This window comes from Anas platyrhynchos, chromosome 13 (assembly GCF_047663525.1).
Source record: "Anas platyrhynchos isolate ZD024472 breed Pekin duck chromosome 13, IASCAAS_PekinDuck_T2T, whole genome shotgun sequence".
Taxonomy (NCBI): domain Eukaryota; kingdom Metazoa; phylum Chordata; class Aves; order Anseriformes; family Anatidae; genus Anas; species Anas platyrhynchos.
Genome location: NC_092599.1, coordinates 14,213,500 through 14,240,702, shown reverse-complemented (window position 1 = coordinate 14,240,702; position 27,203 = coordinate 14,213,500). Strand labels below are relative to the sequence as shown.

Below are 27,203 nucleotides of genomic sequence, written 5' to 3'. Positions count from 1 at the left end.
AATTATATAAGACCCCTAATTAACCCGTTTGTCACCAACCCATCTGTTAGCACCTAGTTTTTGTCAATTTGTTACAACAAACTGCCTCATTACATTTAGCACAAATTATGAGAAGTATAAGCCTTTAACATTGTAAGGCAGCAGAAAACCTTCCCTCCTTGCAGAGAAGTTCCTAGTTGCCTAGAAAAGACAATTAGCTGTGCAGGCTGTTCGGTAGATCATTCACTCCATCTTTTGGCAGATGAAAGGACTGCAATGCTATTGGGTTCCCCTCTTCCTCCCCTACTCCACCAACTGTTGGAAACCCAGACTGCTAGAGATACGAGTCATTACAGCGTTGCTTAATCCACAAACTGACAGCTTATCATTGAACATCTCACATTCAAAAAAATGAAATTAGACACCCAATAGCGATACCTTGCTATCAAGCAATAGTGAACTTGAGGCTACCACAAGTTGCTGAACTCCAGCCCTATAGGTCTCTGTCCTCACTCAAGCCAGAAGAAGTTATTGCTGAGTTAGTTCACAGAAAAAGCAGTATCCATACCTAAAAAAGGGAAGTCAGAACATCCTCAGAAGCACCTTAAAAAAGCCACACACAAAAAAAAAAAAAAAAAAAAAAAAAACAATACTTTGACAAATATTAAAATTTACTACAGATGAAGGAAACCGCCTCATTCATTATTTACTGATCAATTCATTGGCGTAATGTATTTACTTTGTGTTTACCTTTTTACCACCAAGCTCTTTTATTAGCAGCTGTGTAAAACCAAAACAATGATAGAGAATTATTTAAATTATTTAAAAAGCAAACATGTAGTAGCTGGGATTTTGTTTTGTTTTTAAGAAGGCTCACAGAACCAAGTAAATAGTTACCACAGAATTCTGAATGCATGTTTATGAGCAGCTTTAAGTAACACAAAGACAATATCCAGCACAGTGAACATCAAGAACAGCTACAGCGTGGAACACCACAAAGGAAAATAAAATCATCTAAGGAAAGCATCACTTCTCTTTGTTTTGGGAAATGCTTTTACATAACTTCACCTTGCCATTATAGCATATTGCTTTAGGCTACATTAGCACGATGTGCCATGATATAAGCCATGATTACATCAAGCAGATAAATGGCCTTACCGGAGCTACTTCCCGGTAGTTCTCATTTGAACAACACTCATTTTCTTTAGTTAGCATCAGAGAAAAGTAAAGTCTTATTTGTAAATCCGTTTAAAGAAAAATAAAAAAAGGAATGCTTCAGTAAGAAGACAAATTTTTGTTAAATGTGTTCTCAGAAGTCCTGATTCCATCAATTAAAATATCCCCCAAAATATCCCTAATTCCACAACACAGAAACGTGTAGCAGAAATGCCCCCAACAGGAGTGGAAGCCTCATCCAAATAACATTATCAGCTAGGTCTATCCCTCACATACCTAACAGGGAGGGAGAACCTGGCGAGCCCCAAATTTCACCAACTTTTACCTGTAATTTTAGAATCAAAAGCCCCCAGAGAAATCCTTAATTGACTGAAAACTGTTTACACAAAAACAGCTTGGGGGAGGAGAATGCTTTGTACTTCACAGCTATAGATCAGATCACAAATAACAAAACCCACACAAGCTCTTCTCAAGTACTGCCAGTAAGTAGCGAAGTACACTTTCACAAACAGAGGTTACAAATAATAGCTTAGTTAAACCATTCGAGTTAAATAAAAATTATATCTTCATACTGAGAAGCAAATAAGTATGTTAATGGACCCTTCATTATTATAAGAAGTTTAACATTTAATAAAATTCATCTCACATTGTTATGCTGATGCATACAGACAGTAAATCCCACACAGCAGGAGAAAGAAAACCCCAAGCCTGGGAAAGAAACATCTGGAGAATAAGTGAATCTAGTGCTAGGGTAATGCTAACGTCAGTGCTAGGAGAATGTAACTACTGAAAGGCAAATGGAGATGAGGGGAGTAGTACAAAAGTGATGGGGGGACGCAAGGGGGAGAAAAGTTGACAAAAAACAAAAGTGTATTAGGTTAAAGCCATTAAAAATCTCAACTACGTGCTGAAACAGCAGTTATAATAAACATCACAGAGGTTGCATCATTACAAATGGGAAGGTTAAAATTCATGAAGGCTAGTCAGTGAAAAATGAACACAATTTCAAAACACATGTCTAAGCAAAAAGCAGACCACAGTTTTTAGTTGTATGTAGTTGTGTGCACGTGTTCAGTTTGGTTTTTGCTTTTTTTTTTGGGGGGGGGGCGGTGGGGGGGATGGATAGGGATTGCTGAAATTTATTAAAAAGGCTGTTGATTTTTATTAAAAAGGCTGAGCTAACTCTCCAGTATCTGGTACCAGTTCTAATGCCATATAATTTGCAAAGCCTTTTCGCAGGTCACTTTGGTTAAGAAACTCAGTGAAAATTTCCCCATTTCACTATGCCTAGAAAGTTTGTATGTTGACTGTGAAATACACTTGCCAAGCCTTCATCTCAAGCCAAGAGCTCCAAAATGCAAGTTTCATCAAAAAGGCTGACTGGCAGCATCTGCCAACACAATACATCCCTACGGAGCCAATGAATTGTCCTTGTCCCTCTTAAATGGCTTTCAACCATCAGAAGAACCTTGGATAAAATCTGTAGCACATTAAAATCCATATGAGTAAACAGAAATGGGAGCAGCTCTTTCCAGCACAGAGTTCATCCTCTAGGTGCTATTTGAGAGAGGCTGAGGACACATTCCCTAAAATGACCCTGAGCAGCTTCTACTGAAGAACTGGGTCAAATGCAGCTTGTATCTAACACAGGAGGAAAGGCTCCACTGATTTAAGTTTACCCCAGTTCTCATATGTATCTTGCACAAGTTTCTTCCTCTGGTTCTATACTGAGTTTGACTCTATACCTCAAGGCTCTTATCCTAGAGGAAATACAAGACAGTAAACACCTGTAGGGCTATATAATCTACAGTTTATAGAACATCTTCATGGAGTTTAATTTTAGTGCCTCTCAAACAAGAAGTCTTTGTTGCCAGTTCTACAGAGATGGTTTCCCAGATTTAAATGGGGAACAAACTAAAAAGTTATAATTTAGGAAAACTTCCTGCCAACTGCTACAATTCTACCACGCGCCAGCTGTACAGTGCTAACCTACCTCACCCCTGCCTTACATTTCACTCCTTTCAGATTCTTGTAGACTATCACAATCCTTTGCCTTTCTTGCACGTATTTAGCAAATATCTCTATGAGCATCTGCTGCTGTGTTACCACCTGCAGGGCAAACCCACAGTGCAATCTACACCCGTGCTTAGAACTGAGATGGATGTGCCAGAGCTAATAGGTGAAAGTATGCTAAGTAGCAAGACAGTTGCAGCTGCAGACGTCGCAGCCCAGCCTAACTTTGTAAGAGCCACAAGCAGGTGGGGTGCTTGCAAACATCAGTGCATCCAGCACTGACAACTGAACTGCCACCAGGACCTGGGCTTGCTACGCTGGATTTAGCTTAGCTCTGCTTTCATAAATCACACTCACATCTTCCTGCTTAATACAGCCTATAAAATTCCAGCCCTGAGAAGAGTGTAGTTTCGTTTAACCTTTCAATACTTTTTTTCCCCCGGCCTCTTTCTACACTTTACCTACTTTTCTGGTAACTGTAATTTTGTCAGCTCTGTAGTGATGAAATGCCCCGACCAGAGGCCAAATTCTAGCAGCAGCACCCACATGCTGCAGCAGGAGACAGTTCTTACAGCTTTGCCCTCCAGGAACACATATCTTTGGGAGCTGATAATAGTTTCACTGGTAAAATTCAGGTGCTTCTGGTTTTAAGTAGATCCATCATCAGAATTTGAACAGTTCCTGTGAAGAGAGGCCAAAGACATTCACATTTGTCTTGAACCTTCCACCGTTAAGGTGGTGATCCAACTCATTTGAGGCTCCCTCAGAGAGCTGTTTTCATACCTATCCATAAGCACAATAGCTTTGCAGATTAGAGTCTGTCCCTGATTTTAAAAATTCTACAACAAGATGAAGCAATGAAAGAAGATTACATAGAAGAAACACAAAAAAGAACAGAATAAAACTCCTTCTCACTACCCTTTCAGAAGACAGCTAAAGAGAAACAGAATTTCTGTATTTAAGAGAAGACCTACTCTATATAGCACAGTATCACCTGTTATTACAGGCACACAGCTGTCCACAGCACACACAGGCAGCAGGGTTTCAAACACAGGCATGTGTTTTACATAGGACGAGCAAGAGCACAAAGGTCTAGAAGGCTCAGACGGAAGAAAAGAGCAGAATCAGGAGCACAGAGCTTAAGGAGGAAATGCTGGCTGACTGCCTGGGAGCCATGAAAGAAGCAAACTCTCTCTTCCTTGTCTTATCCCCTTCTCGTCCATTTTGGGGAAAGGTGACTTGCTTTTTTAACACTTAACACAGCAAACATCATGATAGCTGCTTGATACGAGCTTCAGCACCACCTCCATCCTTCATTTTGGTAGTGATTATTATTATTATTACAGATCCTGGATGTGATCCAGTCTAACTGAAACCCATTCCTTCACCCAAGGACCAAGTTATTTGGCAGTACAAGGCAAACTTTGCCAAGACAGAAGCAAAGACACGTTATTAAACACACACTAAAAGTACTAAATTCAAAATCCCTCGTTTAAAACTATCTTTCTACCGCTGATGACTACAAATCTGCCTCTTGCAACAGCAAATATTGTAAGAAAACTACAAACTTATCTAGTTCATAGACTCTATAAAAAGAAATTCAGCCTTAAGTTTTATACAATGCTAAGCAATTCCTCTTCTAATTAATTCCTCTTTGTTCATTACTATATACATATAAAACACAAGTACAAAGTTAGTCCAACTACTCTCCAGTAGCTGAAATACAGTATCAGTCCTGCTTTATAGCTTTAAAAAAAATTAGAAAGTTAGGAGAAAGCTGACAGAGAAAAGAGAAAATATTGGGTACCTGTGCCCTACTTTTATGACACAAATAACCTTTGGAAAGAAAAAAAGTCTGAGAGAAACCAAATACCTACCTGGGAGAGATACTTTTCATGTTGAATGGGCAAACCATCAAACTAAAGTTCAAATGAAATATTTCAAGTCAACAAACAGAGTACTGAGATATATGAGATATATATTCTTTCCCATTCTACATATATATATATATATAAATAATGAAGTGAAAGTGTAATCATGCAGAACAAGGACAGGCTATTCTAAGCATACAGAAAGTGTCAGGATGATAAACCACATAAGCACAGAATCAAATCAAAGTTAATGGCCACTAGCTGATATTTAACTTTCTTTCATTTCTCTTTTCTTTCTGTTTTTTCATCTAGCCTGCTTGGCTAATAGCATTGCCATTGTAAGTGAGAAGCAAAGGCACGACTCAATGCTACATCAATTATTATGACTTCGTGACACACCGGTATTCAGCTGATCCCAGCAGGCTACCCTGATGCCTTATATGCAATTAATTTTTGATTGATCTAACTCACTCTGCATGTAAAATGTTCACAGACATTTGAATAATTCTATTACATGCAGATTACTGCACAGAGATCATTTGAAATTAATTGCCAAGTTATTTTAGTAAATGTAATACACCATTCCAGTCCTATTGTGGTAACAGTTATGTAATTGCTTTACAAAGTAAACTAATGAAATAAATTAACTCTCACTAATACGTGGCACAACAGGGCTCAAAAAGTGAAATCAAGCTGTAGATTTATTCTGTACCACTACAGGGTTGGGTTTGGGGACTTAACTTTCAATTGCAGAACTGAACAAGAATGAATGACCTCATAAAAAGGATTTGGTTTCACTGGCAGCAGGTGACCTCAGCAGGGAGCAACTTTTAAAAGAATTGATAGAATATAACCACTCAGTACCTTGCTTACAAAACCTAAGGACAGAGAAACCATCATTACCACAAAAGGTTGCTGGGGTTTGTTTTGGTGTTTGGTTTGCTGGTTTCTTTCTCTAGCCTAGGATCATCTTGGTTAAAATCAAACCCAGCAGTGGTGCGAATCCCAGCAGACATTGCAAGGCATAACCAAATGAATAGCCTGTTTCCCCATTAACTCACTGTATCTGCAGGACTAGGCAGGACCTGTTTGTGACCTGATACAGCTATCGTGTCCGGATTTTTAAAAGGAAGGCATTCTTCACAGGTTTCTTCTGCAAAAGATTCTTAATCAGATTTAATTTTGGGTACAGTCTGAAGTTTTTTTTATCACAATCCAGACTCTGCCATCTATGGGGAAACAGAGCTCCTACAGACCACCTGAAATTGACAGCACTAATTAACAAACTTGTTAGATTTCCTGTGTGACTTATTTCTATTCATATTTTAAATGAAAAAACGTAACAAACTATCCACAGAAGAACAGCCTTAGAGTATTTCCAGAAATTCTCCAATGTACCAGGGCTATAGATACAATCCTTGCCAGTGTATTCTTGTGGTAAACACATTATTCCTTCAAAAGGAAATTCAGAACTGTATACTACAGGTTTTTAAAAGACCTATTATTATATATTGTTATATTATCCAAATGTCAATTAACTCTTCTAAAGATTTTACATGCATACATAAACACACATTGTAATAAAACATGTCATTTAAATACCTTATAAGAAGTAAATTTGGCTCTGATGCTACAGCAAGCATGACATACTCCAAATTCCAATGGCAAAAGCTCTTTTGCTCTGTTTACTCCAAAGAAACCAGAGTAAAAATGAGTGCATATAGCAGGTGTTTTTAGGGATTCTGGACTGTCTGGAAATGACACTGAAAACTAGAATGGGCATAATTATTTAACAGATACTTTTTGTAGAATGATAATGTTTTGTTAGAAAAATCTAGCATGTGTTTTGAGTAGCTGGTACACCTACAAGAAGTAGTGTCATCAAGAACACAAAACCATTCAGCCATCCTGGCCTGTCAGTGATCTGTCAGCCTGCAGCAAAACACCTCTGGCCAAATTTCCTATAGAAAGTGGGCTAATGTTAACCCCACTCACAGGCATCAGTGCAGAAAATGCTCCATACTGTCACTTTGGCACAGTTCACATTAAGAGCAATAGAAATAATAAAATCCCTACCTGTGGACACTGACTGGAAGTCTCTCTCTAATCAAAACACCCTGGAAGTAACTGGCTACTGCTTTCTTTACTGTTCACCTGCTTAATGCTGCAAGCAAAGCTCCATGTCAACTTCACGTTGGTGCAAAAAGCAGCCGCTAGCAATTCTTGTTTTGCAGGGTCATGGCCTTATTTGAGGCTGGAATTATTCCTTGTCAGGCTTTAGAAGAGGACAGGAAAAGTTGGTCAGGATCCAAGCAAATAAAATGATGTTGGTATCAATGCTTTAAACATAGAAGTTACAAGAAAAGTGCTTTTCCTATTTGAATTTTTTGTAAAAAGCAAGTGCTAAAAATATCAGCACAGAGCAAAATTTATATTGTGGTATAGTCAAAAATCTGAGAAATCCCAGACTCCCTTGTCTCTGGCACACAAAGGCAACCACCCCAAGGAAAAAGTAAACTTTTGTTATCATAGTTACTACTGGATAGTAAAGCACAATTACTAACTAGCACAAGGAAGCATGGTAGAGGAATCTCAGTTCAGATTAGCAATACAGTGGAATGAACTAACCAAAGTGAAGTACAAGATGAAACCCCTTAATGTCTCATATGGCCTGTATTAACTCAAAATCCAAGAGCAATGTAAATAACTACAGGAGTTTACGAAACCTTAGTCACAGGCTTTCAGACTGCTGCATGCAAAATCACTAGGAACACTGAAAACATTCTAAGGAAATAGAGCTGTGGAGATTTTGAGGTGGAAACTATCACCAAAAAAAAAAAAAAGCAACTCTACCTGATGTTTGAGCAGCGTGAGTATTTTGTTTAAACATACCTTCCAAGCACACATCCAGGCATTTTGTTTAAACTTACCTTCCAAGCACACATCTAGGGGAAATCCAGCTCCTGTAATCCACACAATGGTCAAAGACATTACTACAGCAGCTCTGGTCTAGAGTTATTTTTTCCATTCCAGCGTTTACAGTATTACTGGTGGTAATAACTATGCTCTCCACAAAACAGATGTTATGTCATGACCTCTTTACTTTTGCAGGCTGAATTCAGTGCCAGCAGTGAATTTGCCAGTGACAAAACAACATTATGTTCAGCTGCAGTATTTTTCCATCTAATTCACAGCTGCAGGGGGGAAAGAAAAGTCCAAACAACCAGTCAGAACCCTTCATAAATTGTTCAAGTTATCAGGAAACTAGTTTTAGATGGCATATTTCAACTCAGATGACAGATTCCATTAGCTAGTGGAAGAGTGCATTTGCTTAAAACCTACTGGCTTTGATCCTGTCTTTTTCAGGATCCACATCGGCACTGATTTTGTAATACTCATGAACTGAAATTTGTCTGTAACAGAGAGATATTTTTAAAACAACTAGTGTTTGTGGTTCCTTTGCTGCGACCGGGTAAACACACACATTTAAGTCTGGAATTAGGTAGTGGAGTGCAATGGATCTAAATCCTGTTCTGAATTGCTTATACATGGACTTTGATCAAATAATTAGAATAACTTGGGTTGGAAGGAACCAGGAACCATGACTCTGCTCAAGAATAAACTGAAACAGGCATGTAAACTTGACATAGTTCAGAGTACAAGAAGGATGACCTGTTGGGGGGGGTCCTATAGCCCATACAGCAAAAGGACTTGAAGGAAAACACAGATGCCACCAAGAGACAGCAGAATGAGGATGGTGAGACATAATAGGCAGCGGTTTTAATTTTTTTTCTCCCCACTACAACAATATTGTTGGCAAAGGTTAGCACTCCATGTATCAAACAGTTTATACCACCTTAGGGACATTCTGGGGAGGTAAGAAATGAAGATGGAATGACTGATCTCACACAGAAATTAAGAAACCTGTAGCATTACTTCAAAATCAGTTTCAATTTGCTAAAACCACCACTGTTTAGCAAAGGCACTCTATATAAAACCTTATGTAATTTCTCAAGTGATTGTCTGAAAAGAAAGTCAAGTCACTCCTTGCAAGTATCAGCCCATTTCTATATATAGCCAATCTGCCATGGCCCAGCATGCGAAGCAGGGCCACAGTTAACCACTGGTTAATGGTTATCATAGTCCCTTTGCCTAATTCTGACTTTGTAAAAGTCCTAGCCAAAAAGATCCTGAACAGCCCACCACAAAGAACAACAAAAATATATCACACAAATTATTCTTATGTCTTACAAATTATTTCAGAAGCAAATTTGCAAGCTGCCCCTGATCTTCCATAATAAACAGTTTCCAGAAGCTACTTGGCAGAAATGTAACGTACTGAAGTCTATTAATATTTATGTGTACATCAATAAAAATGGGGTTTTACCAACAATCTTTCTCTAGCAACAGAAATGTTTCTTTTGGTTTGTGATGTTCTGACACATGCATATTTGTTTGGCATATGCATTCATGTTCATCTGGGTGCAATCTATCTGGCAGTCATTGCACATTGTCGTAACCTATACAAACACCATAAGTTTGTCATGGCAGCAAATGGCACAGAAATTGATTAAAGTTTTAACAAGAATAATTGTTTCCAAGTGTCAATGGCCAAGTGATTTATTGATAACAGACTCAGCACCAAAAAATTCCTTATTAGTTGCAGTACCACGTTAACAATAATTGGATGTACTGACTTGCTTGAATTTGGTACAAACAGCTATAACTTACGTTTATACTTATTTTCTTTTTAGGAGCATAAAAGCTTATTAACTTTTTCTTCATAAAGCTTGTTTGTAGTTAAGCAAGGTCTTCAGCTCATATTCCATGACTAATATTCTTTAATTGTAAATTCATATGCTGTCACTGTTGCTTGTCAGTTCTAATGACAGAGAAATATTGTTAACCATTGAAGAAAAATAGAGTACTATTATCTGCATTATATTTTTAATCTGATGAAGTTAATCATTGAGCAGACTTCCTACCTTTGTAAAGCATTAATTGTACTCAGACAGCAAACTTCTAACCATAATTTGGGGTGGTTTTTTTGTTTGTTTGGTTTGGTTTTTTTTTGCTAATATTCTTGCAAGTAAACTAGAATATTTCTCTTGCATAACATTGTTGTGATCTGCTTATACCTGTTGTCTATTTGCTTGATACCTTCAAGTGGAACTCACTGGTTCCACTTCATGCCCCCCCCCCCAAAAAAAAAAAAGCAAGTAAGCTTTGTATCTAGTCCAATTAAATAATCATTAAATCTATAGCAGTATTCTAATACAGCAAGCAAAGCGCAGTAATTATGCCAAGCTGACATGATGACTCTTGAGTAGTCTCAGTGCAGACATCTGTGCTCTGAACTCTGCTCCTGCACCAAAAAAAAAAATTCTTTCCAAGATGTTGGCTATTGTTACTAACCTATGGGCATCTCTACAATTTTTGCCTTAATTCTGAGAAAAAAGTATTTTCCATTAGCTTTATCAACACTAACCATGTTCATCAACTGAAATTGTGGCTAACATTTGAAAATATGATACAGATACACAAATGAAGGGAGGCAAATTAAGCAAGCTTTGGTTACCAGACACACACAAGCCTCCCTTTATACTTACCTATCCCATCTTCCTTGAGCATTACCTCTATCCCAGTTTGATGGCACTATTTCATAAGTCATTTTTCCTTTGTATCCACGTTAAACTCCTGAGTATTCAACTCCTTATTCAAGAACTGTACTTAGTGTTCCTCCATTTCAAACCTTTTCCCTTCCGTTCTATTCACCCTCCTGGAGTACCTCTATACTTACACACTTTCTTGAAGGGACATTACTGAAGACCACATCATCACTAGGTTGAGCTGTTTCTCTTTAAACCATTAATGCTGGCAGTGTTCTGTAAAATAAACGGTAAGAACCTACAACAAATATTAAGTTACGTTTTTGATTTACTCTTCCAAGCTTTAACTGAAACCGATTAAATCACTTGGTCCAAGATTGGTCTTTTTTTTTTTTTTCCACAAACATTTAGTCATCTATAAAACTTGAAGGCTGAGCTGCATATTCCCAAGGGTGAAATGTTACTGTTCTACCACTGTCAGAGCACAACTCTCTTTACCTGTATCAGTCATGACTTAGCAACAGCTTGTCAAACCAACTCTAAATCTATGAAAACAGTGATTTGAGTTTTATTACTTTAACAGCTGAAGTTCTACCTCCTCAAGCAGAAGGGAGGCTCGTTTTCTTTCACTTCTGTTTCTTGATTGACCCAAATTGTGTAAACCCTACCCATTCCCTCTTTGTCTAAAGTAGATGGAACTGTAACTGCTTTTTGCTAATCTCCTTCTTTTATTCATTCAAGATTGAGTCCAGACTTAAATTTCTTCTTCTGTTTTGACAGTGAGCACACACTTCTATTTGCAATTCATGCATTAGCTTTGCAAAAACCTACTTCTCTGTGTCCTGATTCATCAAACCTAGAATCCCCCATGCCAAGCACCACCTTGCTGTATGTCCTGTGTATCTTGTTGGGGATAGTGTGGTCTGCACCAAACTTAACCCTTTATTGCCGTATGTTCCCTGTGTTCTGTGATCCCCATTAAAGATGTACATTCCTATCCACATGGTGTGACAGCTTATGGGAGCCTCAGAGTTTTTGATTTGCTGGCCACAACTCATGATTTCTCCCATTGCTTTGCATCAGGACTGTCCTACAGCAGGGTTAGTACAGGAGAATTGTTCTTAAGGCATGACACAAAGAGGCCTGGGGAGAAGAAAGGGGTGTTCTCCAGGTAACGCAGAGGATCTCCACAAAGCAGTCCGGATTGTACCAGCTACCTCCACCTCAGTCCCAACAGTCGAGGTTTTCCCATCTAAATCCTGCACTGATTTCAACCACACCTTGTTCTACCTGCAATGTTGTTCTCAAACACCAAGCAACTCCTCTAGCAAGCTGAATGATCCAAACCACAGCACTGCTTATAACCACCCTGAAGCTACTTAAGTGTCTTTCAACCCTCAGTCTGACTCAGCTTCAATTTTCATTGTCCAGCCTGGGAAAATGTGCTTGGCACAGTCTGCAATACTCCTGCATTCCCAGGAAGTTACAGGTAAAACCGTGAAGTCTTCTCCCAGCCTCTGATATGTTCTTCTATTTTTCAAGGTGTCTCTCCAAACCGTAACAAAGAACAAAATGCAATTCTTGTTCACTAGCAGATTCAAAGAATTTAAGCTCCTTACCTCTATTTAAGGGCTGCTATCTATTTTTTTTTTCCCATGAAACAGTTTTAATTATTTCTGTCTTCTTAAATGGGTCACAGATGTAGCACATCTGTCTTCCTGGTCACTTTCCTTTCTACTTTCTCAGTTTAGGGAGATGGCATAAAACTCTCTGGAATTAAGTCATGCTGAAGGCAGACATCTGTGAACCAAGAAACCTACCTAGCAAATGAACACACAGAACAGAGCTGTATTAGATGTTTGCTTACAATGACTAAACAGGAAGTCACAAAAAGTTGTTCTACTATTCCCCACAATTACGATGTTCTGCCTTAGCTACAGCTGGGAGCACACATCTGACTCCATGGATGAAGCTCACTACAAAGTTACAAACATCCCAACAGGAAACTGGTGGTTCCTCCTCCTAGGTCACAGCAAGGCAGTGCATTAACCACAGTTCAGATCCACAAATAGAAGAGCATAAGCATCTTTTTGGGTCCAAAATGCATGAGATGAGCGCTTCTGATCAGTGTTTTGTTCAGATCCCCCAGCTGCTTATGCTTTTGAGCGTGTCTTGCACTTCACTTCCATGGCCCAGATGTACATCAGACATGGAGAGCTTCAAACTTCATTTTAAGCTTATAATGAAAATAAACTGCACTGACATAACACTACCAGAATGCAAATGAGTTGGGCATTTTATGCTGACCAAAATCCCTCTCTCTCAGCAGATGTATTGTGGTTCAAAATCACTCTGATCCTTTCTCTGCGGTATTCTTGTTATAAAAAGGCAATTAAGCCACGAAACTATGACCAAACAGCAAGAGAAATGAAATTCACAAAAAGCACTTGAAAGTTCAGGTTTAAGCACTATCCAGAAGCCAGCAAATTAGGCTGGGGTCAAGGTACCTACACTTAGGTAGTCCTTCACATGAGCTAACAATCCAACACCTCTCATGGGTGCTGAACCATTATCAACATCCAAGCTTACGTCTCCTGCCTTCTGTGCCTACTAGAGCAGGTTACCCACCTATCAAGGTGAAGTTTTAACTCCTAATTTATTTTCTTACCAGAAAATGCATACACCCCCATACTCCTCTATAAGTAAAATACTTCTGATGCTAGAAAAGGAAAAAAATAAACACTTGCTAATATTGCCAAATGCATAATTTGGCTAACAAACTTCATTAAATACCAGGTTTACTCCTGACCATTTGAACAGCATCTGCTACAACACCCTGTTTAAAAGCGAACAAGCCAGCAAGCAAAGCCCAGTCATTCCAATCCATACAAACATACATTCTGGCACAAGCAAGGAGGCAGGAGGAGGGAGGGGAAGGTGACCATGGTGTTATCACAAAAATACTGCAGTGTTTCCTCAATGAGTTCATTAGGAGACAGTGTACCATTTTCTAGGTTGATAAATGTGTTTGTACATAAGAGATCCTAGGAAAACCAGCCAAATTTAAGCTTCAACTGAACCAAAGATACCAATAGTACTCCAGTAAGCCTGCAACATTAAGAGAAAGACAAAACATACGGGAAATAAACTTTATTTGTTATCCTACTGTATAGCCATTGGATATTACAGTTGTCTGAGTGTCATTCATCCAAGTACTAAAGAACCACGTCACATGAAGCATGAAATCATTTTTTTCTCTGAAGAAAAACAGCTTAATCCTCCTCTTGCTTAAACTAAAGAATTTCAGAGAAACTCTGCAAAACAGCTTCATGAAACTTACAAACATCCTACTGTGCGTTTGACAGAAGGAAGCATCAACAAGTCAAGTTCAATCCCAACGTTGTTTAACGATGTTTGCTTCTTTATAAAGCAATTAACAGCTTTCACATTAAGGATCATAAAGATAAATAAGAAACCAGGAGACAGCTCTGTAGGTCTGTAAGTTCTGTCACTCCTTAGGTTTCCTGCCACATAAAATACAATAAAAAACACCCACTTAATTGCTAAAGATCAAGCCTGAATAGGAATGTATCCTTAATTTGCAAATGAACAATGACTAAGCCACCTTAGATGTCTTCTTGATATATGAAATTCTATTTTCACTTGTCGAGAAGAGATACCGATAAGCCATATCAATATAAAATCAAAATAATTAAAAAAAATATATAAATTCCCTTTAGTTCATACACAGCATCTATGGGAAACAAGATTTACAAGACTGGGCAGCACACTGCTTGAGCAGTGAGACCCCACATCACCCTATTTATGACAGCATTAGTAGTAGAAGTACTACCACTGTACAGCTGGGATCGTAAGACACAGCAAGACTTCAAGTTCATTTTGCTTTAGAACTCCTTCCATCTCCAAAGCACATCATGTGCAGGGCTACACAAAATCTCTCATTCTAGGAAGCAGTTATAATTCACCATACAGATTTGAGGTATTCCCACAATAAGCTCCCAGAGTCGTGCAGAAAAAGACAGACCGTAAAAAGAGTCTGAAAGTGTAACTTTTTTTTTTTTAAATTATGAATTAAGATGCCAAAGAAAAGAGACCCAAGCCCTTGCAATGTACGGAGCTGCTCTTCATAAACTCCATATGCAATAGATAAATGAAAAAAGCTGCAAGACAACTCAAAAGAGAACAAATTTAAAGGCAAACAAATAGCAAATTCATATAACAAGACAAACTGCTGTCAAGTTTATTTAAACAAATTTCATAACAACTTCAGAAGAACCAGCAAATCTCTATCTACTACCTTCCATCGAGGCCGTGGAAACACCACCATGCACTGAGTAGCACACTTTTCTTCTCCTTCTACTGTTGTATTTTGGTTTCTCTGAGATAAATTTTCTATCACTAAATCTCATATAAAGCATCTCTGGTGATACCCTCGGTGTGAAAATTACAGTTTACAAAATGTCTCTAACAGCACCAAACTGAAGACACTGACACTAGAGCTATGACTACCAGCATGAACTCCACAATGCCATTACAGTGCAGTATTTTTAAAAGCTGTCTCCGGATCTGCAGAGTTGCTATGTAATTAAACTAAAATCTTCAGACTGCATGTCTGAGAGCACTTGACATTTCTGGTCCGTTCAGACACCACAAAGGAACGCTGATCGTTATAAACACAATACTTGTACATTCGGAAACTGCCAAGTCAAGTCTTAGACCAGCAACAAAATAAACATTTGGCAAAAACATATCAGTAACCTAATGCATCATTTTAAAGTTTCTAAGCATCCAAGTTTTCCATAATTTAAGTAAAAAAAAAATGAATATAAAAGGTAAGACTGAACATGTAAAGGATCAAGATAAAAAAATCTCTTTGCAAGAAGCAGCACTTTCTATCCAAAAACAGAAGCATGTGCACAGATCCTTGAGAGGCATCTTATTAAACATTTAACATTCAGTTTTGGAGAAAAGCAGAAGTATTTTTTACTAAGACATATTTGTTCGTACTTGCATTGAAAATCTCAAAAACAAAAACCAATGGAGTGAAAGAAATTGTGTTTAACTCAACCTTCTGGAACTTCAGCATGGTTGCACTTCAGACCTGTTTAACCAGTGCTCAAAAACATATATATATATATATATATATATATTTTTTAGTTAAAGCTTCGGAGTATTTTTGACAAGTTAATTAATACCATCATTAAATAAATGACGCTGAAGGAAGTAATCTTACATAGCTAGCTTGGACACATGTTGTGTATTCTATTAACTTATCTGCAAGCGTTGGAACTTTCTGTTTAATGCTTTATCCATCAGGACACTGGTAACTCAGATTTCTCTGCACCGCATTACATTCTATTTTGGTAACAGATGGTTATTGGTATTTGGTAATAGTTGCTATTGGTCCTTGCTCCAGTGTTTTGTTTTTTATTTATGTCAGACCATTCCTTTTCTAACGAGTTAAACAGCCCACCATGCTCGCTAAGGTCATTCTTAATTACATCTTAATTAAATGTAAGCCATAAAATACCTTCATATATGTACTCCCTATTGGTAAGAAGGGAAGCTCCCTACATTACGTCTGGCAACTAGGTTATGTCAGAAGGGTATATCATAGACCTTCATCACCAAAGAGGCTCTTTGAAGAAAAGCTTGAAACAAACGATGCATGAAGAGGAAATTAGTCAGCCCTTTCACTGTGCTGGCCAGTTTAGAAGAAATAATATTCAAATAGCAACCATCTACATCGCTATTCCAGTATCGATGCTTCCAACAAACTCAGGTGGAAACCTTTTTCCACACAGATCTATGCAACAGACACAGCCCTTCACTGCCAGCACGTAAGAGAATTGTTTTGCACAGAAGTGTTTCATGTTCCTTTCTTCATATACCGGGAGAGGAACTGGCTTCTGACAAAGTGAACCAGCTTGGTCTCTGTGCAGAACATGGTAATGATGGTTGCTGCAAAGCACACAGCCCCAATGCTGATGTGAATCAGCCTTGCCATCCAACCCTTATCACAGCAGAAGAATACCTAAAACAAAGGAAACAAGCAATTGCGAAAACTAGTCAGTACAAGGTAGATAAACTGTTGCAATAAACAATAAGGTCCAACACCTCTATTGACCACGCTAATACCACCATCAAGGTGAGCACTGCAAGTAGATGCAAGAAAGATTTGCTACGTGCACTCATCGTACAAATTATTTTAGTAGTCACAACATTTGCTTTCTTAAGAACACAAAAACAAACAACTGTACAATTCCAGAAAATGAGTATTCTGTATATACCTGGTAAACGCTGAAGTTATTTACCACACAGAAGCAAGTTAATTTACCAGGAAAACTCTGCATGGACGTTTGGGTGGATGCTATCCACACAAGTCTGACGTTTTACAATAACGCATTGTGCTATTTTAAAAAAAAAAAAAAAACTCCCAAGCCAACAAAGCTCTCCTTTCTAAGGCATAAACGATTTTCCATTTGTCAAATTTCAAATTTTTGAATACTGAAATGCTACCATCTCTGTAATAACTAGTCTGTGCTGTTACCATGCTATAATCTGAATACATGCAATACTGAATACTGCTTTTAGCAATTTTCTCTTGTTTTTTAGTACTGAATTTTTGATAACAGTTTTTGTGCTATCACTATTTCAGTTACTAAGAACCGAGGATACGGATTTACGTACAGATAGCAGAAATGCGTTAAATTTTATTTTACTTGTCAGAGAGATATTCCTCTGCCACCTGGAGGTGCATCAGATACACACATGAAGTTCAATATAACCTCATGTATTTGTTTAATCTTTTAATAGATATAAGCAGCCTTGCAAGCCTGTAATGGAAGTCTTCTAGCCTATGGTTATAAGCCTTTTTTGCTAGTTATATTTCTCTGCTTGTGGAAACAAAAGTCATCTGATATTTGCTTTCACAGTGAAAGAAAGGTCTGAGAAAGACACTTACCTCTGAAAAAACAGTAATTACTCCACTTATGACATAAACGAGTATCAAAACTGGTGAAGGAAGCAAGCCTGTCAAAGGTCTGTAAGTGCTTTCCTTGAAGTAATCATAGATATAGTGGGTGCTGTGAGCAATTCGAATACCCATATTAAAGCAGTTTGCAAGGATAAAACCTACACTGCCATGCCAGTGGGTCAAGAAGTAGGAGATGCACAGGAACGTGAAGGACAAGGCCAGCATAACAAAATTGTACCTACGAAGAAGAAACAATTCAAACTATGTATACAGTTACAGTATTTACTAAATATATCTTTGAAAAATAAAAGTCCCACAATTTAGTAAAATAAGGAACAAATTCTCTCATCTTGAAACAGAAGAAAAATTTGAGAAAAAAGAAAAAATGACTGAAAGAATAGAAAATACATCAAGGAAACTAAACCAAGAACTACATGATGTTAATTAAATTCTATTGTACTATTCAGCTGCATACTCATTTCAGAAAGTCAAATTCTGTAACAATAATTAGTAACATTAAAACCTGAGGATTTTTTGCTATTTTATATTAGGTATTAAAGAAAAAGAATACTCAGCAAGATGACACTTATTTAGTTTCTGTCCAAACAGTGCCTTTGAAGCGAAGTTCTAGGTTACGACAGCAGCCCTTGCTAGTCTAAAAGGATATTTCTTTATGGAAAGCAGACATCATTAATTAAATGACTTCTTAAAAAAATCTTATTAATTTGGTATGGTCTTTTAATGGACAGCTGCTACAGAGGGAAAAAAGCCTAATGGTAGCAGAGGGGAGGCCACCAGGCTGCAACATCAATAAGCCAGGATGAACACAGAATCAAGAAATAATGCAGGCTGGAAGGGATCTCAGGAAGTCATCTCCTCCAGCTTTCTGTTTAAAGTAGATAAACCTGAATTCAGATGCACAAATTAGATCCATTCAGAAGTATAATTGATATATAGTAACTGTGCATGAAAAATTTTAACAGTTGTGAGTTTTAAATGATAGTCTGCCTTAAAAGCTAAAACTTTAGATGCATATGTATAATAAGTAAGACTTCACATTTAAATTACTTTCCCAGTTAGTCATCTACCAAAAGATGATTGAACATTTTCATTTCTTGATTTCTGACCTTTTTACCCCAACATTTAAACATTTACTAAAGCTGTCTAAATCTGCATACCAGCACCTAAATAAGGAGTTTGCGTTTCTGTGGGGCAAGGCATTTTTACACTGGTTTCAAATGCACCAAGCTCTTTATCCAGTCAGGATAAACTGATATTAAGACAATGTTCATTAACAAACATATAAAAAACAAAACTAGCATGTGTGTCCTTGCCCCTCTGTTGCACCTGGCACAAGACAGGAACAGAGTTCTTAATGGCTGCAAAAAGAAATTGGCTCTTGGGGCAGCAGGGATGTGCTTCTAAGCACATACCCAAGCAGAACAACTGTCCTCTAAGCATACTGTACACAGATTAATTACAGGAACATTCTGGGGACTCTACTACTTACCTGTCTACCTCTTCTTTGCACATCAAAGCAAACGTAAAACATTCTGTTACTCCATTGATAGCAAGAAATAGGACATATAAAGAGTAACACCGGAGGAGATTTGGACCTAAAAAAAAACCATTTAAATGATAGATTATTTCTTTTTACGAAGAGATGTAGTTTTTACACTTGTTGATAAGATAAAAAGTTGTGATGTTACTGTTGATGATAATGGAAACTTTTAAATTCATTTGAACAAGCTTCTGGTTTAGATATCTTCACAACAACATTAACAGAAAAAAACAAGGCAAAATAAAAACAAATCCAGAACACAAGGGAGGAGCAGTTATGGTAACAGAAAAGATGTCCATTACCAAAGTGATATTTTATTGAATGGGATTCCCTACCAAATTAAAATTAACATTATAAACCAAGTCATCCTTTGTACAGAAATTGGTGAAAATGAATTCAATAATGTGAGGTTCTCAAGGCAATAAAATAAGTATGTTTTGAATACAACAGCATAAAAAAACTAGAAGGCTGTTTAGCATATTCAAAACTGTGCTAGACAAAAGATATTCCGATTTTACACGTAGGAGGTAATTTATATATGACTTCAAAATTCACATTCGGTCTTTGAAATAATGTTATTGTCCTTTTGCGACTAGTTTTAACACTGGGAAAATTATTCCCATGGTTTTTAACAGGTTCTTGTGTATCCCTTAATATTCCTTCTTGAGAGCTAGCTCAACAGCAGCAATGTAGTTCCTATCACGTCTCCTCCCACTTCAGTCGCTGTCCAGTGAGCAGTAAACCCACTGCAGACACGCAAGGTAGAGCTGCTGACAGTGTTTTCAGGCATACATAAAAGCATTAGACTAGGAAGCACTCAGAAAAAAATCCAAAAGAATATATCCACAAATAAGATGGTCCCACAGCTTCTAAGAGACCAGAATTGCATCCCAGCCTGATCATACTTTTCTTAGAGCTCCTCAGCACATTTCAACATAAGGTGAGTACATATGTACAGATGCTACTGCAATGGGATCAAGTTCTGGATTTGGACAAGCTAAGAAATTCATTTCAGTGGGCGTTTTACAGAAAAAAAAAAAAAAATCTGTAAAGAGCAACTAACAGGTCATGAAAGCAAATTATTATTAAAAAGCTGTAATTCTGAAGCACTGCTTATATACATAGGCAAAGCTCACACCTAACAGTTTTTTTCTGCAAGCTATATCCATTATCTAAGTAATTGTGTGTCCTGATTTAATTTTATCCATTGTGCAATCCACACAAAGCAATCTTACAAGGGATGCTGCGTTAATTATTCATGAAAGCAACACAGCAGTGATCAGCTTCAACTTTACCAACAACATCAGGACTACTAAGAAAGTCAGATACAACAGACAGTTCAGAATGAAATGGAAGGCATTTCACAGCAACACAATCATCATTATATGATACGACATGACTACAAGTGAATGCACTAGTGCACAAGACATGAAAAAAAATTTCTTTATTCCTCCTTCCCAGTAAGCCTCCACATCCTGTTAATACCACTGTTCAGCAACATTCCAGCTTCCGTAAGAGTTGCTTCAAAAGCAACTTCACAAGCTAGAATGCTACAGTCAGAATATTCTGAATTTAAGCATCTACAACAGGACAAAGAAATGAAACAGTTTAGTCAAAATAAGGCCAGGTGACAATATACCAGTGCTATTCAGTTCAAAATGTGCAATACAACTCAGAATTATAAACTTCTTTTAATCTGAGATGATCTTTCTCAAAAAGATCAGCTGATTTACCCAAGAATTCATAATAGCTGAGCTGCAGTTTTTGTTTATAAAGAATGGCTTGGTTGCCAGCTCTACCCCCTTTACCTGTTCCAGAACTGAGCATTGAGCCTCCATAAATATCTAGAGCCAGCTGAGAAAAGGCATATCCGAAAACAGTGATGGTAAGGCCAATCAGAAGCACAAGTTTCAACAGCAGTTCTAATACATTTGCAGCCATAGCAATGTCATCCTGAAAAAAAAAAAAAAAAAGGCAGTCATTTACATGGATCAGAATAGCGTAACAATTATTTTGACAAAGCAAAACTATTCCATAGAAAAAAAAACTGCACACTGTAAAAAGGTGTTAATACTATCATTTGGTATTGATTTATCTGTACACACGGTCCTAACTTCCAACAGTGCTCAACTATTTATTATTCTGTGTTTTATGCATTCAAAAATCTAAACAACCATTAGTCACCAACATGCCCGCTGAATGGGTGCCACTGCTGTTTCCTTAAACAGTAAGAACTAAGCTCAGGCAAAGAAAAGAAGGGTGTTTGCCCAAGGCTGCAGTCTGAACCAGCAGAAGGGTCAGATTTTGATTGCTGCATGGGAATGCAGATCTGTCACACCAGAACAAGCAACTTGTCAGTTCTGCCACCTCCTAAGATACAGCTGACAACAGAGAGAAGTCAAACGTTTTTACCAGTTATGCTGTATACATACACACAGCACACTACCTCTAAAATATCAAGCACACAAATAGGTGCACCTTTGTTTAGCCTACCCATGATCTGAGGCACAGGAATTGTTCAACTGTGTGACCCTCACACCTGACTGAGAATTTCTTACTTAGAGCATACCGAAACCTGTTGTTCAACATTCATCATTACACCACAAGTGATCCTGAAGCTCAAGTAAAATACAATTCTCTTCCTAGAATTGCACTCTTTGGAAGCACTACTCCTTACTACTTATGAGCAAAACACATCTACAAGTCAGTCAAATATTTTAAAACAGCACTTGCTGCAAAAATCATGCTTTCATGATTTAATCTACAATAATTGCCTAAGTGCATCTAGAAATGCACAAGTGTTTACACCACATTGTTCAAAGCAGATTATGTTAACTCTAGTTATAATGCAATGCAGTACTATGCCACTGCATATCTTAAATTATATTTCACTGGCTTTTTACCTAGTCTTTTTTTTTTTTTTTTTGGTACAACCTCCCTTGACATATTCTCCAACTTACTTTCAATTTTAAGTCTTTATACTCAAAGACTATAGTTTTTTATTTTACGTGTTTTTTTACTTTAAGTCTTCATACTCAGTTTAAATGCACACTTCTGCCATTCACACTCCTGTAACAAAAAGCAAGCATTTGACATGCAATTAAACAAAAAAAAAAAAACATACCTGCTTCTGATCCTTTACATTCTTCCCTCTTTCCAACACCTTAGCAAAAAAGACATAAAAACTCTCTTCGATAGGCAAAAAGATGAACCTGGCCACCAGTGAACCAAGATTATTCACAATATCATATACACCTTTAAAAACAAAAGATAACAGCATCCTGTAATTTAAGACATTTCAATTCCAAGTCTTTAACAGCAATATGCATTCCAATTTAATGTTTCCACTGAACAAAGAGAACACAAGTGGAACTTAGTGCAACATTACAGCTGTGTTCCCAAAACTCTTCTGACAGTCACAGCAAGCCCAGCTCCAAACTAGACGTCTTGCCCACAGACAGATGGCAAAGCTAGAACAAGAATTTGGTAACAGCACCAAACACATTCCAAATTCGTACTGTACAGGAAGTTCAAAGATTCTGATGAAAGAAAATCTCTTCACTGACTGGGGACAGAAAGATACGGATTTTACTGGTATAAAGGAAGAGAAAGAATCCATTTTTAATGTTTTTTCTTTCTTTCTCTCTTTCTGTTTTCATTGAGGTGGACAAGAAACCCTACGTAACATTTTACCACCACTTCTATCCTCATCAAGACACTGAGCACTGCTCCAAACCCACTCAGACATGTGTGTTACTGTAACACACTGAGAGCACACGAAGTTGGGCATATGGATAAATGCTTTACAAGCTCACATTGAAATAAAGTTCTGACTGATTTCATAGGACTCAGAATCAATGTTTCCTAACACTTTGAGCATGCAAGTGACTTTGCTCTCATTGCTCTTTTACTCTTTTTAAGACTCTTGAGTAAGAGGCAGCACATTTGTTCCTCTGAGGAGGATTAGAGTGGCTGCACTTACTAGTGGCAAGCACATACAGCCAGTACTTATGGAGGAACATACTTCTGCCAGCAATTAAAAGCAATTCAAACTTGCCAAAAAACTTCTAACATTGGTCCAACAATTATAGCCTATTTTCCTTCCCAAGCTGAAAGACCCAAGGTGCTGCCAATGCAGTCATCTGTACTGCTACTGCCACACATTACTCTGTAATGACACCAAGTTGTTTTATGGAACACAGCTCAGTTTTGAGAAGTACTGCTACAAACAACGCTTCTGCTGTAATGTCTGACAGATTTGAGTGGAAGACAAAACAGAAAAAAAAAATAAAAAATGAAGAGACAGACAACTGTAATGTATCAGATACTATGCCATAATGAATTTAAAACCAAGTATTAGGTCCTTCACTTTGGCCACAACAACCCCATGCAGGGCTACAGGCTGGGGGCAGAGTGGCTGGAAAGCTGTGCAGAGGAACAGGATCTGGGGGTGCTGGTTGATGCTCACCTGGACACGAGCCAGCAGTGTGCCCAGGTGGCCAAGAAGGCCAACGGCATCCTGGCTGTGTCAGGAGTAGTGCAGCCAGCACACCAGGGAGGTGATCGTCCCCCTGGGCTCTGCTCTGGTGAGGCCGCACCTCGAGTGCCGGGTTCAGCTTTGGGCCCCTCACTCCCAGAAGGACATCGAGGCCCTGGAGCGTGTCCAGAGCAGGGCTGCGAAGCTGCTGCAGGGCCTGGGACACAAGTCCTACGGGCAGTGGCTGAGGGCACTGGGAGTGTTTGGTCTGGAGAAGAGGAGGCTCAGGAGAGACTTCATTGCTCTCTGCAGCTCCCTGAAAGGAAGGTGTGGGGAGCTGGGGGTCGACCTCTTCTCACAGGTAACCAGTGATAGGACTGGAGGGAGTGGCCTCAAGTTGTGCCAGGGGAGGTTTAGGATAGAAATGAGGAGATATTTCTTCTCAGAAAGAGCAGTCAGGCATTGGAACAGGTTGTCTGGGGAGGTGGTGAAGTCACCATCCCTGGGGGTGTTTAAGGAAAGGCTGGACATGGTGCCTGGGGACATGTTTTAGTGGGTGACAGTGGTAGTATGGATATGTTTGGATGATCTTGGAGGTCTTTTACAACCCTAATGATACTGTGATTCTGTATCTACTCATACAAATTAAAAAAAAAAAATACATGGCACCATACACACAGGATAATCGAGGATAAATTAAGTTTTCTGAGCAACAAGGTATAGTGGGAGGTGTCCCTGCCCATGGCAGATGATTGGGGAATTAGATGATCTTTAAGGTCCCCCTCAATCCAAACCACTCTTTGATTCTATCTCCTTTTTTCAATCATGCTTTGAAAGATGTCTCAAAGTCAGAAAGGCTTTGAAATCTGAGACTTTCAAGTTATTTTCAAATGCTGTAAATTATTTTCAGAATCAGATGAATAGTACCAACTAGAACACTGTGACCATTCCACAGTATCTTCACACTTACCCTGATCTCCAAAATTTAACACATTCAAAAATGTCATCACATATCGTTCACCTGGAAGTTCAAAATAAAGAACATAAGAACAAGACCCTAAGTCTTTCCTAATATATATTCAGGTACTTCCAACATGAAGTATTCAAGAGACAAGGTCAAATGGGACAGGACCTAGTTCAGGTGTTGTAAAAACCCTCAAAACTTAAATCTGAGTAGGTAACATCGGCTGCTGCCACCCTCTGAACATCACCACCCACCTATCTCAATCTCCAGCCCAATTTTGTAAATGGTATTCGCTCACCCTTCCCCAACATGCCTACACATCACACCTTACCCTCTGTCAAAATCTGCTTCAAGAAGGATTGTTTGAAGAAGCTCCAGGTCAACCGTGCTTCCTTCCAGTTAAGGAAAGTCTGTAAGAAAACAAATACTGAAAAGTAATAACCATGATAGAAACTACAGAGCAGAAATACAAAATAGAAAGTTTGTTCATTACGCTAGCTCTAACCACTCTGTATTGATGAGGAAAACCCACAACGTCATAGCTACTAATATCTAAAATATCACTAAACTCAAGCACAAATATCACTCTGGTCTGGCCAAGTAAGACTTTTTCCTTTGCTGAAAATGACTAATGTTATACATGTAGATAGACAAAAGGACCTGAATCATCTTTCTACAGAAAACTCTAGCAGAAAACAACAAAGGAGAGGGGGGAAAAAAAAGCATGCCATTATAACTTTCACTCTCATAGTAGATGTAGGGACAGTTTGAAAAGCAGTAAGTAATTTAGAAATCCCACAAGAAAGAACAACCTTTATCTTCTCAACATGTAAATCCTTTTCAGAACATCTTCCTTGCTGTGTTTTTTATTTATTTTTTTTTATTACTTTGTCCCACTTCCTTATACGAAGACATCAGAGATCTGAGTATCTGTAGGTTGCTGTACGCTACCATGCTTATTTTCTGGAAAAGCTGAAGTTCTGGTTTCTCTTCTGTCTCCTACCTGATACTAGGTCATTCTCCTTAGCACTGTAAACATTTAATCTCCAATTAATGGTTCATACAAAGCTATTGAAAGATAAACAAGCTCCTAAAAATATAAAGGGGTTAAGTTTCATAATGTTTTTCTGTTTTACTCATGCAAACCATAAACAGAATTTAATGTAAATGTTTTCTCCTAGCCATATATTCTGAAGCGCAGAGCTACCCTCAGAATGATTCATTTAACTCTACCATCTCAAAATAAATTTCAAGGCTCTCTCAACAAAGGTTTAAAATAAAAGAAATAAACTGTGCAACCTACCTCATCTTCCACCACTTTAGGTAATAGAGCTTTCATTCTAGTGACTGGAAATGACTTCTTCGTTGCTTCAGGAGATCCCAAAAACATTCCAAAATAAATTATATAGCACATTACCAGAACACTGGTATATAAAAGCTGAAAAGATAGATAAGAAAAAAAGAAAAACAGTAAAACAAAATTAACTTACAAATGCAGAAGTACTTGCTAGAATTGCATGTGGAAAAACATGCTGGAATTATAAATTCAGCAAGAACAGAACACAGTAAATAGCTTTTACTCCTATCAAATTTTAAACTGGCTGAAGACATTGATCTAAGCCACACCAAGAATGCTGTTGATTTTGATTAAAGAAAAAAATAGGTAAACATCAAGTCTTTTGCCAACTTTAGTAACGTTCTATTCAGCATTTTTAGAAAGATTATGTTAAGTCCAATTTTAAAGTCAAAAAAAGTTGACAACCGACTACCAGCTACATCTCTCACTTCCATCAGTTATAAGCTATCTACCCAGGTCACTGCAAAAACTGAAAGATAAGAGTCATGTCTGCAGCAGCTCACATTTTCTCTTCTAGTGAACTGACTGCACAGGCCACAACACTTTTAAGGTGCAAATATATTCCTTAATCATTGTAGCAAGGACAAACTTGTAACCCAAGTACATATTATGCACAATTAGCACTTTCTGATAAGGTGGCATTATAGGTTGGTGGTATATGGTGATAAAGGGTTACATAGGATTATATCCTTCTACACAGCAGAATCTGAAGTTGAACCTTAATACTGCCCAGTGGTGAGCAGTCTTTCAGCATTACAATGCATAACTGATTTAGAAAAAAGTTAATATAAAGCTTATATAAATCAATAACCTTATTTGCAAAACATGCCTTTATAGACAGAACAGGGTGCTTTCTTATACCTCCATTAAACTGACAGGGATCAAAATGTCAAGTCAGTAAGTATCAGCAAAATACTAACTTAAACCTCACAGGAGCACTCAGTCTCACCTCCCCGGTTATGTACCAGGCTAAACATCAAAGCTAATACCAAATAATTATTTCTGAGGAATTAAGAATTTATGGAGAAAGACCACAGGAAACTTACCTGAGCCAAGGAAAAAATGTGAAGGCCCCATTGAGGATAAAGGATTACTAAAACAACCATCAAAACACATTTTGACACCACCGAAAGGCTTTCAGCAATTACCTTTAAGAAAGAGAAAACAGAGAATGTTTAGCCAAGTTAACCACCTTCAGA

The 27,203-nt window shown here is 38.0% G+C and overlaps 1 protein-coding gene and 1 long non-coding RNA gene across 4 annotated transcripts in view; both read right to left on the bottom strand.

The window, feature by feature from the left end:
- Nucleotides 1-8,247, bottom strand: part of LOC106018899 (uncharacterized) — a 62,405-nt gene extending 54,158 nt beyond the window's left edge. The window contains exon 1 of the long non-coding RNA XR_003500350.3: nucleotides 7,970-8,247. This is a non-coding gene — a long non-coding RNA (uncharacterized lncRNA). The remainder of the gene's footprint in view (nucleotides 1-7,969) is intronic.
- A 5,536-nt stretch (nucleotides 8,248-13,783) lies between these two features.
- RFT1 (RFT1 glycolipid translocator homolog) overlaps nucleotides 13,784-27,203 on the bottom strand; it is an 85,393-nt gene continuing 71,973 nt past the window's right edge. For all 3 annotated transcript variants that reach the window (XM_038186169.2, XM_038186172.2, XM_027467900.3), the window contains 9 exons: nucleotides 27,051-27,152; nucleotides 25,951-26,085; nucleotides 24,979-25,057; nucleotides 24,654-24,704; nucleotides 22,331-22,461; nucleotides 21,015-21,159; nucleotides 19,156-19,261; nucleotides 17,634-17,883; nucleotides 13,784-16,703 (listed from right to left, as the gene is read on the bottom strand). In XM_038186169.2, coding sequence (XP_038042097.2) covers nucleotides 16,539-16,703; nucleotides 17,634-17,883; nucleotides 19,156-19,261; nucleotides 21,015-21,159; nucleotides 22,331-22,461; nucleotides 24,654-24,704; nucleotides 24,979-25,057; nucleotides 25,951-26,085; nucleotides 27,051-27,152 — 1,164 coding nt within the window. In that variant the 3' untranslated portion in view covers nucleotides 13,784-16,538. The remainder of the gene's footprint in view (nucleotides 16,704-17,633; nucleotides 17,884-19,155; nucleotides 19,262-21,014; nucleotides 21,160-22,330; nucleotides 22,462-24,653; nucleotides 24,705-24,978; nucleotides 25,058-25,950; nucleotides 26,086-27,050; nucleotides 27,153-27,203) is intronic.